The sequence below is a fragment of the Taeniopygia guttata genome, chromosome 3 (assembly GCF_048771995.1).
Source record: "Taeniopygia guttata chromosome 3, bTaeGut7.mat, whole genome shotgun sequence".
NCBI lineage: Eukaryota > Metazoa > Chordata > Aves > Passeriformes > Estrildidae > Taeniopygia > Taeniopygia guttata.
In genome coordinates this window covers 86163798-86177497 of record NC_133027.1, presented here as the reverse complement: position 1 = coordinate 86177497, position 13700 = coordinate 86163798, and the positions used below count along the sequence as shown (strand labels likewise).

General features: G+C 34.8%; 1 protein-coding gene across 1 annotated transcript in view; it reads right to left on the bottom strand.

Moving 5' to 3' along the window:
* Positions 1–13700, bottom strand: part of DNAH8 (dynein axonemal heavy chain 8) — a 118834-nt gene that overhangs the window by 74503 nt on the left and 30631 nt on the right. Inside the window, exons 26-33 of the mRNA XM_072927301.1 lie at positions 12430–12625; positions 10676–10866; positions 8865–8991; positions 5640–5875; positions 3565–3669; positions 2479–2592; positions 1846–1908; positions 834–934 (exon numbers count right to left, since the gene is read on the bottom strand). Coding sequence (XP_072783402.1) covers positions 834–934; positions 1846–1908; positions 2479–2592; positions 3565–3669; positions 5640–5875; positions 8865–8991; positions 10676–10866; positions 12430–12625 — 1133 coding nt within the window. The remainder of the gene's footprint in view (positions 1–833; positions 935–1845; positions 1909–2478; positions 2593–3564; positions 3670–5639; positions 5876–8864; positions 8992–10675; positions 10867–12429; positions 12626–13700) is intronic.

Below are 13700 nucleotides of genomic sequence, written 5' to 3'. Positions count from 1 at the left end.
TCAGCTCTCTGGATATCTCATGGTATTGACATACATTATATATGAAATAATAATACAAAATATAGAGGTAGGCAGAGTATGTTTCCTAATGTAGAAAAGAATACTTCATCAAAAAGAATCCACAAAAAAGAGCAGATAGTTGGTGCTAAGGACCTAACATCCACAATGAATATATTTTGGAGGAAGTTTTGCTTTTGCCTAGTTCTCCAAAACACCCATTAGTCCAAAAGAAACCTGAGATGGCTCTGCAGTGCAAAGCTGAGCATGGCAGGTGGAAACAAACTGTCAGTTTACTTAGACGCACTCTATGATACTGAACTAAAACTCTGATCCAAAACCACACAGAAACAGTGAGATCCTCCTCCGGCGTGATTCATCATCAAAGCAAAAACTAGAGTCTGATCATCATTGGTACAGCTGCTCAAAAAATTCAGACTTTCATAAAAGCTGTAGATAAATTTTTCTTATATCATAATAGAATGACCTTTCTTTACATTTTCTTCCTCACTTTCTACCATATCTTAATATATAAATATATTTTAAAATTTCTATTTAGGTCTAGAACAGGGCATATATTTATACACAGTATAATTCTCTGGTATCATTCTCTTACAATAATAAATAAGTAATTTTTTTCAAAATTAACAAATTCAACATTAACAAATTAGAATTAATAAATTCATTAGAACATTTAGAATTTTGTCTATTTATTTCTTTATTTATTCAAGGCAATGAAAAACTTGCATATTCTAATATTTCTCTCTTTGGTGTAAGCCTAAGACTTTCGAACATACTTAATAACATACTTAAGGCAACCATATTTCCACAGTTACCTGACTTTATGCAGAATGTCATACTCTGTGACAGGCAATCCAAACAAGCGTTCACCAGACGAGTATGTGATAAACTTTCTCCACAGCTCATCAAAGTTAGCCTGATTAAGTTGTGTTTCATATGGACCAAATGAAAATATAAGCTTATAAGTATTAACTTAAAATTGCAAAAAAAAAATAAACTGTTTCAAACTTCTATTAAGCCTATTAGAAGTATATGTAAAATATCTGAAAATATATTTGATAAACAAATATATAGCTTGAAGAAAAACACCAGAGTGCCAAAGAACGCAATTGCTTTCAAAGTATAACTGCCGTCCAAAAGAATATGATCACCATAGAAAAATGGAAAGAAGAATGATTTTTGCAACTAGTATCCAAAAGTACAGAGCACTCTCTTGGCAAAATAAGAAACACAGCAAATTTAACCAGAACCATTCAATTTTCAGTACATATTAGATGTTTTAGAAGGATTAAGGACTTTCTGTCAGTCATTCAGTTCACAAACTCTGAATTTACTTTATAGAATCTATACAATATGTTTGACTGACAAAAGTACTATTCAAGTACTATAACTTGCAGAAAAAAGAAGGATTAAAACTAGAGAAAATACTGCTCCCGGACCTATGAATTAAGATTCAAAACAAATAAATAACAAGTTGAAAGACAATTAATGAAAAATGTGATCTTTGAAAGATTACAAAATTGGCTTATGACTGCTTTGTAACCTGGTCTATTTTCAGCCATTATGAAGGAGTCATAAGTGACTCTTCACTATTCTACTGCTTTTATTACTTCAAATAGATAATTTCTCCTCACAAAATATGAAGAGTGCAGAAAAGTTACAGATCAATCAGTCAATCCTTCCACATTAAGGAAAACATTGTGTGAGAGAAACTATAGATAACATTATATTATAAGGAACATCCAAATTATAATTTGGTAAACTTGCTATGATAAGCAAGAGCAGTTTTTATTATTTAGCTGCAAATTCAACAGTTTACTTTCTTACCTGAAAGATCTGCAGCCTCTTACTGGCTTCCTGAGGTGGAATGCTTGGAACCATAGGCCCTTCCTATCAAATAAGCAATTAACAAAAATGGAATATTAATTCTCAAAGTGACTGAAAGCCACTCTATATTTACAGACCATTACAGAATACATATTTTTATTAGTCAAACTCCAATCAAGTCATGTAGCTTGGTAATTCAGTACTTACAGTGGTAAATCTAAGAAGAGATAATAACTTCTATGTTAAATTATAAAAATAAATATGAAAATTCCTTACCTTAATTAAACTTAATAAGATTAGACTCTAACTTTTCATACTTCCTTATTTTGCTGAAAATAACAAAACCTAGACAAGTCGTCCTTTTTAATGCTGATGTGTGTGCAAAGCTGCCACAACATGTACTTCAGTTTCTAAGTTAATTTGTAATTATAATCACAATTTCATTACAAGTTGCATCACCAGTGCTTCTTTTCTTTCTTTATAGAGTTGCATGCACTTGTATTTCTTCATACTGAAAAGTTTGACCTACAGTGATGACCGCTTAGCAACCAAGGCATCAAACATCAGTAACTGAGCAGAATAAAATTCTGGCACCCAACTCCTGCAAACCAAAATAGTACTAAATTCATTTACCATTTCATACGCTGTTTCAAAGTGTGATACATCCTCCTGAAAAACTGCAACTGCTTCTAGCAATTCACTCTTAAATTTGGGCTGAACTTCAACTAACTCATCTTGAACTGCAATCTGACATGGAAAAGATAAAAATAAAAGTTATTTCTGTAAGAATCAGGAACAGATATTTGAGTTAGTTATAAATCAAAATTATTAATAAAACATCTCAAATTTTGGAAAAAAAGTTGATTATTTGAAGCTAAATACATTTTTTGTCCCTTTATGGTGCTATATGTTCAATTTTTGAGAGGAAAGGTGAGGGATAAACCAAACCACCTCAATCAAAAACTATAACAAAATCTTGCATTGACCTTTAAAGGAATGTGTTTCATTACAAGGGGGTGGTGGAACAAGATCCTATTATCTTTCTTTCATCCCTCCAAAAAATCTGAGACTCCAAGCTAATAGAGTCATCTTCCTCACACAGGGCTCAGCCTTCTCTTTAACGAATTTTTTTTTTACCAAAATTTTAAGAGAAATAGCCAAGAGCTGAACAAAAATATAAAACATACTCTTTAGTCCTTTCCTGAGTGGACTGTGGAATAAGATGTAACTTAATTGATTCAACAAAATATCTACATATTTCCATCTAAACACCTTAATTACATAAAATACTCAATAAACATAGTTTTTGAGGGATAAGACTGTCCTAAATCATAAAACTGACTGTACAACCTCTGCTTAGGCGTACAGGCACTGCCAGAGCACACACTTCTCAGAAAAATGTAATTTAATGGTAATAAACTCCCTGATCAGACAAGAATGACAGAAAAACTGGAAATGAAGGAGAGCAGAAACAGCATTTTCTTGCAGCTTTTACACATATATCTCAAAACTACAATAATATTTAAATATGAAAGTTAGCTATAAAAATGAAATTAGAAAATGAACATACTAATAGAAGATAAAGACACTACTGCACAACTGATGTCAAGAGTAAGAAGTCAGGAGACAATGGACAATTGGTCTTACACTCTCATTTATGACCTGAAGAAATTCACATGTTTTCCCCAAATGGAAAATAACATAATTTTATGTACTTACAGCTTGGGTTTTTAATTTATTAAAAGCATATCTCATTGAATCAACACCATCTGATTCCTCTTTTGTAATTTCCACATTAAATGCATTTAAAATGCCATAGGCTTCCTAGTTAAAAAAAAAAAATAAACAAAAACAAAAAAAAAACCCCAACTTAGGAACATATTATAACTTCATTTGAGGAAACATAGACCAAATTTATAAAAAAAGTTTCAAAGAAAAACTGTTCTTATAGTTTAGGTATAACTGTTTTGTTTAGTTTTGGGGTTTTTTTCTAATAAGAATGAGGAATTAAGAACTAGGGAAAACCAGCAAATACTATTTCTTCAAAGATGCCTTGGATGAAATTCTAGGAATACATTTACAAACACCATAGATTTAATATCAGAAAATATAAAATTTTATCATGCCAATAGAATTTTATTTCCAATTATCTACATTCCACTTAAATGCAGATTTTGACTAATTTTCCCTAACTCTGAATAACTGAGCACATTAAGTTACACATCTATAATTATTTTGCCATATCATCTATAAAACCTTTTTTGCTAAGTTTGCCGAACTGTCAAATATATGGGTATGTATCTGTAATGGAATGAACTTTCCTTATCGCTTATTCTCATCTGCAATTTATTTTCTTACCTTCTGCTTCATGTTCCTCCTCCTACACACATTGCATTATTTAAAAATAATTTCATTTTCACGTTTTGTTCATCATTTGCCAGACTCACTTCAGTATGTCCATGTCTGTATTGTAATGGGAAGCCCAGCACTGGAGCAGCATTCCAGATAAATCTCATATCCCAGAGGAGATGGAATCGTGTCCCTCAACATGCTGGCAATACAGCTTGTAAAAGGCCCAGGAGACCCCTAAACCCCTTTGTTGCAAGGGCACTTTTCTGGCTTATGTTCACTTTGCTGCACTTTCAAAAAATAACTTGGTTCTCTTACAGCAAAGCTGATTTTTACCCAGCTTGTACTGTTGTCTAGGGTTATTCATCTACTCAAGAAAAAGTATCTAAGGATGACTTGTTAACATGACTAGCCCTACTGAAATTAACAGAACTCATGATATTAATCTAGAAAGGAAATAAATGTTCACAATATATGTCAAATGTAAATAGTTTGGGAAAGATCATTATATTAAATACTCATCTTATAGAGGCAGAAGCATGATAATAATAATAATAATAAACAAAATGTTAATACATAATATTTTTAATATCTTTTGTTTATTTACAAAGTTTGCATTATTTCCTACACATGTAAAACTTAGCAAATAGACAGTGCTGAACTCAGTGCCTCTTGCTTGCTTTATTTAACAGCTATGAGTATCATTATCATATCCTGAAGACAGACTAATAACATTTAGTAGATTGGATATTACTTTAAATGTTTAAATTATTGGTCGGGTTATTATATTTGATGTAAGACTAAGACTTTCTAACATACTTGATACACACTTAAAAAGGCAGCTGTATTTCCACAGTTTACCTCTACGTAATTTAATTAATTATTTGTTCTATTAAGCTGACTGTCTCAGAGAGTGATAGTAAACACCAAGTACTTATAATGAGCTTGTTTTAGCTTCTTTCAGCTTCTTTCTTATAGAAAAAACTAAAAGAATGTTGCCAGTTTTTGACAGCATACCATGATGTGTGGTTTCATGAATATTCTCTGGATATATTCCAAGGGGTTAGATGATCAAGATGTTTACACACACAGGAAAAGTAAGAAGATTAAGGCTAACAAAAAGCAAAAGGGAGCATAGTGCTCTCTTGTCTTGTGTTCTCATCTTCTTATTTCTACATGTTGTCTCCTAGATTGCTTCTATATTATAATTTCAGAAAGAATTTTTTTTCTGTTTTGTATCAATACAGAATCTATTAAATTATCTGATTCATAATTTGTAATATAAAAAACCAAAAATTAATATTTTGTTTCCCATCTGCAGCCTAGTTCCTTCAAGACAGTGAACTTGTTTTTAGAGTTCAAAGTTTATCTTATCCTGTGACACTTATTATATATATTATTAATAGCAATATTTTTCCAATATAACAAAGTAAAAGTCATCTTACTTCAATAGGTCCCATAGAGATGTCTATATCTGATCTCTTTTCTTGAATGGCAGATAAAGCTTCCATTGCTAATCTGACATCATCTAAGTCAATCAGAGGTCGAGCCAATTTGTTTAGGTAATCATTTATAAACGACATCATGTCTAGCAATTTTGCTTTATATTCCTCATTTAAATAGCAACAGAGGGCCATCTTCCAGGAATTGGCTTCAATTGTTAAAGATTTTTTCAGTGGTCCTGATTTTAAAAAACAAAAAAAAAAAATTAAAAAATTACTCAATTCATATCTTAAATTTTTCTTTAAAAAGCCCACATCATAACATATAGTTGTTTACCAGCAATTAGATAATAGCAGACAAGCAATTCCATTACAGCCTTTTAAAATTTTCAAAACAATTTCAACGATAATTAAATATATTTCTGTTGTTTTATTGGGTATTATGGGATCTGTAAAACATATTGGTAAGCTTACCTAGTGGAGCACATAGAGAAGATGAAAAAAGAACAAAATGTCTACTTATTAATATGGATTTTCAAAGAATATCCTTGATATACATTAACCAAATTTATTAAGATCAGTGGTATTTAAATGCTTTATACCCACTAAGGAAATGGCATCTTGGGATTTCAAAATTTGGACTTGGAATAGTTCACAGCTAAAACTGTAAGGTGACACATCATGTTATATGCACTTAATACATGATCACAAACCAACACTGAAGAGACAGAAGAGTAAAGAATTCAAATTTATTTTCAGAAAAAAATTAAGTTTCTATTAGGCAGCATTTTGTACTCTAGTAAAAGAAAGCAAAATATACTAACAGCATAAAACAGCTCACAAAACAAATTTTGCAGCAGATATAGATTCCTCCTATAATAATGTGTCTATTAACATTAAAGAGATGATTCGTGAAGCCCAGGGATAATTCAAGAAAATTACCACACCCTTCCAGAAGTTAAAATCTGTAAATCTCAATAAATCAGTTCCCAAACCTAAACTGAGTCCAAGAAACTACCCACTGTCCCGGATCATAAAAGACATGCAACATCTTTGTTCTGTAACCTATAGGACTCGGGTCCCTTTGATGCAGTGGTCACAGGTGACCATCAACAAAATCCATATTCTTATGGATACACACTTTCTTACTACTCTTGGTCGCACAATAACAGAGTTTTCCAGAGTGGTCTCATTAAGAAGAAACTGCATCCAGGAACTGGATGAGGATGTGTAGTCAGCAGTCTGACATTTTTGATTGTTCACTGAAATGAATAGGTTTGACACACCACCAAAATCCTGAAATTAACTCCAGTTTTCAAAGCAGGTATTTTCTGCTTCTCTGATGTGCAAGAAAGACAAATTTTACAGATTATTCTTAATCTACTCAAACTAATCTGTCAGAAGGAGAGGGTTGCTCATTAGAAATACAGCCACACTGATATTTGCAGTAGGACACATTTTCTAGTTGTCACAAGATACCAATCAGACAGTTGGTCCAGAGAAGATGTGTTAGCCTTGTAATAACCTGTGAGGAGAAAGGGATAAGTGCCATTGGAATCCTTAGCACAATAAGCTGTGGCACAAATGTCATAAAATAACCAGCTTAATTCAGAACATAATGTTCTGAGAGCCAAGATACTAAACATGGGAATGACTGAGTAGCCATGTCTCCTCCTGAAACAAACACTGAAAGTGAAAAACGCATAAATGGTGTTAAGTGCTGGTCTTTCACCAGAACCAAAGAAGGTGCTTTATGCTTCCAGTGCTATTTATAATCTTTGGCTGACCTGATGTCAAACAGGAGTACCAAAGATGATAAAATCAGTGTCAATACATATTCATTAATTCTTTGGAAAGACTCCAAAACTTCACATTCATGACAGAACTTAGTGTCCACACTTATAAGCAGAGAAGGCAAAGGGAATGGAGGATTTTTTAATGACGGATATCTTAGAAGGATCTGAGTGAGCCCTGGCTGACAATTGGTGAGGTCTCTTCAGTGATTTGTATTAATATTGAAATATATATAGATTTATTTCAATATATATATTCATATTTACAAGAATAAACCTGCCTCTCATAGTATCCTTCTGGACAAAGCACACAACTGGATAAACACATCATGTGATCGGCGAGCAGCTGGCTCACGAGCTGGACACAGAGTTGTAGTGAATGAGGTGACATCAGACTGGGGACCTGCGGTTCCACGAGAGAGGGTTCCACATCCATTTTAGACCTTATACTCTTCAACACCTTCATAAATGACATGGACATAGAACTGGAAGGAACACTAACGAAGTTCACAGACTAGGTGGAGCTGTTGACTCTGTTGAAGTCAGAGAGGCCCTGCAGAGAGACCTCGACAAATCACAGGGCTGGACAATCACCAACCACGTGTAGTTCAACAAGGGAAGTGCTGGATTCTGCACCTGGAATGGGGAAACCCTGGATGTAGGGACAGGCTGGGGAATGAGATGCTGGAAAGCAGTGGCACAGAAAGGAACATGGGGCTCCTGGTTGATAGCAAGCTGAACATGAATCAGCAATGCCCTGGCAGCCAGGAGGGCTGAGCATGTCCTGAGAGCATCAGGCACAGCATCACCAGCCATGCAAGGGAGGGGATTGTCCTGCTCTGCTCTGCAGTGGGGAAGCCTCACTTGAGCCCTGTATGCAGTTTTGATCACCACAAAATAAGAAAGACACTAAACTATTAGGGAGCATTGAAAGGAGGGCAATGAAGATGAAGGGCCTTGAGAGGAAGCCATATGAAGGGTGGCCGAGGTCACTTGGTCTCTTCTTCAGCCTGGAGAAGGGGAAATTGAGGGGAGACCTCATTGCAGTTACACTTTCCTCATGAGGGGAAAGGAGGGACAAGCACTGATATCCTCTTTGTAGTAACCAGTGACAGAACACAGGAATGGCCTGAAGTTGCGTCAGGGGAGGTTTAGGTTGGATACTAGAAAAACGTACTTCCCTTCATCCAGAGGGTGATTGGGTACTGGAACAGGCTTCCCGGGGAAGTGGTCACAGGACCAGCCTGACAGAGTTCAAGAAATGTTTGGACAATGCTCTCAGGTACATGGTGTCATTCTTGGGGATGAGGCTGGGCAGGGCCAGGAGTTGGGTTCAATGATCCTTTGGGTCACTTTAAACTATGCATCTTCTGTGACTGTGTGACTATTTTACTCATTAGCTTATTGTACATACTAAGATAAGAAAATGTCATACCTGTGTGCAATTCAATTGGACCAAGAAGAATAATGGGTTTTAAATTTTTCATCTCTTGCTCAAATGTATCGTAGTGAACTATTTCTTCTTTAATTTCAGACAGGGAGGGACCAGTAGCAAAAAATTCCTGTGTGTAGTTTAAAATGTCAATCAACAAATGTTCTTTTGCATAATTTTGGTAAAACATGTTGTAACTGTAATTCAGTAATTACTGAAAATATACCATTCATATACTTGTTTTTAAGCCTTCTGTAGCCTAGCTAGCATCATAAAATGTATGTTTATGAATTTCTCTGTCACTAACACTCAACCTTATTGGGAAATTGCAACCAAATTCAACAGAGAAACATAACCAAGATATATTAAGGACCTACTTGTTTTGTGAAAAAAGTGATGAAACAGAGATCAAAGACGTGCCCACACTTACAGAAAGACTACCTCATAAGCCAAATTATGTGGGAAACAATCATAATAAAGCACATTTTCTAAGTAGTTCTCTGAGCAGAACTCAAGTGTAGAAACATTTTGTGATCCTGAAAAGCTGCAATTCAGCAGTGTTACTTAAGACCTGTATTGATTATGTGTACACTGCATGGGCAAGTAATAAATGCTGAAAGCTTTATCCCACTTCTACTCTTCTGTCCAAGAGTACCCAGACAGGCAGTGGAAGGGTTAGCATAGTGGAAAAGGAAAATATTTAGAAATTAAACATGTGTGTATGAAATTTGACTGCCTCATTATTGAAGCTTTCATTGTAGCAGTACCCAATTCCTCAGCAGTAACTAGATCAAGCTAGTAACATTAATTACATTAGACTTAAAATGTTAATTAGGCTAACAGAAAATTTTCAGCCCTGCTGAAATTGGTGGGATTTTAACCCACATAAACTCATCTTGAATTCTACCATTTCATGGTCACTGCAGCATAAAACTGCCCTTGAGCTTCACCCTCCCCACCCCCAGCTCCTCCTTGTTGGTGAGAACAAGGTAGAGTATGGCACCTCTTCTCATTGGCTCTTCAATTACTTGGTCAAAGAAATATCATCAATGGAACCATCATTCCAAGAACCTTCTGGATTGCTTATGCCCTCCTGTATTGCTCCTCCAGCTGATATAAGAGTGGTTGAAGTCCCCTATGAGAATCAGGGTTTGTGAGTGCAAGGATGCTCGTGTCTGTCTACAGAAAGTCTCATCTGCTTGGACTTCCTGGTCAGGCAGCCTGTAGCGGATCCCCACTGTAATGTCACCTGTCCCTGCCCTCCTTCTAATCCTGACCTGGTCTTCCCTGCTTAGCCTTCCTAAAGAGCCTGTGTCCCTCCATTCCAACACTCCACTCATGGGTGGGATCCCACCATATCCCTGTGATACCAGTAGCTTTGCAGGCATGTGCATGTCTCTAACTCCTCTTGTTAATTCCCTGTGCTACCTGTGTTTGCATAGATACGTGCCTCATATCAAACTGGATTGGTTTTTTGTGGCCAAAAATCCAGAGTTACACAAGCAAAATATAGCAATTACCAGGTTTTCAGTATCTAGAATGGCATAGAAGCAGAAAAAGGCAAACCAAAATGCAAAAATTTACTTTAGGCAGAAATAAAATGCTGTTACTTCTCCTGTAAGAACAAGGAGTAACAAGGAACCTGCTAATCTGTATTAGCAGATACAGTACCATTCCTACAGAATGATAAAAATTTCAGCTGTAAATGTGTTTTCTGCATCTTTTTTTCCCCCTTGATTTTTCCCAGTGTTTTCTGATTTCAAAAGATAGGATTATTGAAGAATAGCCCTGTAAGTGATAATCATTAAACTGACCTGAAATTTGGTATCTTTATCTTCTGTCCACAACACCTTATATTTATCAAACTCTTGCAGAACTTCACTAACTCCTTCTTTTAGAGAATTCCCAGCAGAAGAAAGAATCACAATTATTTTAGCAATAGCTTCATTTTCTGCAACACTCGCATAAAAGTTTTTTAGCTTTCTGACAACTTCATCACCTCCTTCTGTAAAATAAAATTATATATAAATCAATGAACTGCTGACAATCTGATTAGAATTCTCTTCTAAACCTATGCATATCAAATTGAGCAATGATGGTCTGCAAACATCTGTCACATGGCTTAATGTGAAGTACCAGCTGCTAGCTCATGCCAGGCACTATATAGCTAGAGCAAATTCAGTCTAAAATGAACATTTTCAAATGGAAAGAAAATAGTCTTCTTCATTCACAAGTTTCATTTCCCCCATTTTAATTTAATTGTAAGCAGAACATCAAAGGCCTCAAACATTACACATTATTTAATATTTTTTTACAATTCTAAAAATTAATTTTTAAAATTGTATATATTGCTTAAAGCAGTGTAAAATTCTTGAACTCTTTGATGAATTGTTGAGACAATCAGGGTCAATATAGAAAATGATATTCTTCAGATCTGATGAGCTACTTCTGTCATAACAATCCCTGAGCATTTTGAAGCAGATTTCGGTGAAGGAAGAAGAAAAATCCACCCTTCCCACAGCATATATTGTTTAATGAGGGGAATTTGAGACAGCTCCAAGTTCTCTTTTACTCTGAAGGCCTTTTATGGGGTCTGCTTACTGGAAACAGCTCAGATTCATCCATCCTTACCAATGTACTCCACAATCTCATTGCTGCAATATTAACATTTGCCCCCAGGTGTTGCTGGCATCTAGTTAAAGGTGATGAAAATGGTCATTTGTTGATGCTGTATTTTGACACAGCAGAGGAAAAGACTGAGTGTCTGATGAGGATTAGCTCCTGCCACCCTGCTTGAAGCCCATTAAAAGAGGTGAGAATCATTCAAGACTTGTCAGTAAAAGAATAAAGTAACAGCTCTGGATTGTCAGAAAGAAAAGTTTTCCAAGATGTTAGAGACTTTTCTAAGGAATGATAAAGATATAACTAGATTGCATATCACTGGGTCAAATAGCTAAGAAAACCTGATGGTAAAAACGTATTTAGGCTTTTATGGTGGCTTGCAAAATGTATGGAGAGACACTTGGAAATAATACTAAGAAATAAAGGATTTAACTAAAATGGATGTAGGTCTGTCTCCAGTCAAATATTTTTCGTTCACATGAAAAAACATCTGAGGTGTTTTTAATCCAATCCAGGAATACATCCAACAATTAAAATCTCTCCTGAAACCTGGCTCTTGCTGTATCTCAATATTTCAATGAGATTTAGTATAAAAGCATGGTTTATGGTTTCATCTATATCATTATGGCTACATTCCAAAATATGGAGGTAAAAAGATTGACAAACAGCTTAATTTGCCTTAAGTTAAATAAAATATTCAGAATCTAGGAATTTTTCAAAGTTTTTTCTTACTGTTTTTTGGAGTTGTAATACCTATGTAAGCCTGAAAAGCTATTTCTGAAAAATACAGCTAAAAAAATCAAAATAAACCCCCAAAATTAATGTAAAATAATCTACAGTAGGCTTCTCTGATGAAAAGTGAGCTTATTCACAAATATTTATATATGGCATAGTTAAAACAAAAAGTAAAATAAAAGGTAAAACAACACCTAAATAAACCACTTACTTTCCCCTTTTTTGGCTTTTTTTTCTTGTGATCCAAAGCCTGCAGAAGCTGCTTGCTGTGTGCCTGGCTCTGTTTTTAAAATAGATTTTTGCAAATGCCTCTGTCCCCACTGAGCAACTCCTCGATTTACTTCCAGTGTTAAATGAATAAGGCGATTGATGGCATTCTGTATATCATCTAAACTGGGAACAATTACCTATTTAAAACAGTTGAAAAATTATTGTAACAAATGCAACTGATTGTCATTTTTGAGACCTCAGTATTACTCCACTCATAGTGAATTGCAGAGTTTAGCCCAGAAGAAAAACTGGAAAGTATGACTTTAGCAGGCTGGCTCAGAATTGCTTCTAAAGAGATGAAACATACTGTAGTGACCAACCATCTAATTATGCACTCATACTGTGGGTGAAATGGCAACCAAGTATAAAAACACACAGATTTACTGGCATTTTTTACAGCTATTTTAAAAACTCCTACAACATGTTAAGCATCATTTTTATAATGACTTTTATATAATGTGTGGGAATACATCACAAGCCTTGTGTTTTATACTCTAGAACCACAAAGCATTAGAAATTGAATGCTATGGTTGCAACCACCACTTCCTACCCTTCTTGGGCCTGATGTATGATCAGCCACATACATAAAAGCAAGGCTCTTGCAAACTCTTATTAGCATTAGCAAAGTGGTATTTTTCCCCAGAATTACTTGATTACTGCCCTGGATCAGCCAAGCATTTGAGGACTGGAAAGAGATGTACTTCCTTTGCAGTGGGTAGAGCTTGGTGCTTTATTCTTCTACAAGTATCAACAAGGTAAACATTCTACACTTTGACAGAACTTATATATCATGTGTACACACACACACACACAGTGTGAATGAATAACAGAATGGTGATATGAACACCAGTTCAAAGGAATATCACCTTTTTTTCATTGTAATTTCAATATAAACCCATTCATCTTTATAAGACATTTGAGAAATTTTGTAGCCTTCTCTCATAAAATAAAAAATATATATTGCTGACACATAGTTATCTTACTCTTCAAAAGGAAAACAATCTAATGCTTTACTTCTTTGCAATTGAACTGCCTTTTTTCCTCTGTATATAGAAATCCACAGCTCCTTTTTCTGCTTTTAAATCTTCTATTTTGTTCAGTGTTCCTCATTTTGGTCATCTAACTTCTCATTTAGGTGACTAAAGCCAAACTGAGCAAAGATAATGTTCATTATTGAAATTAACAAATGGATTTAGATTACACAAGTATGAG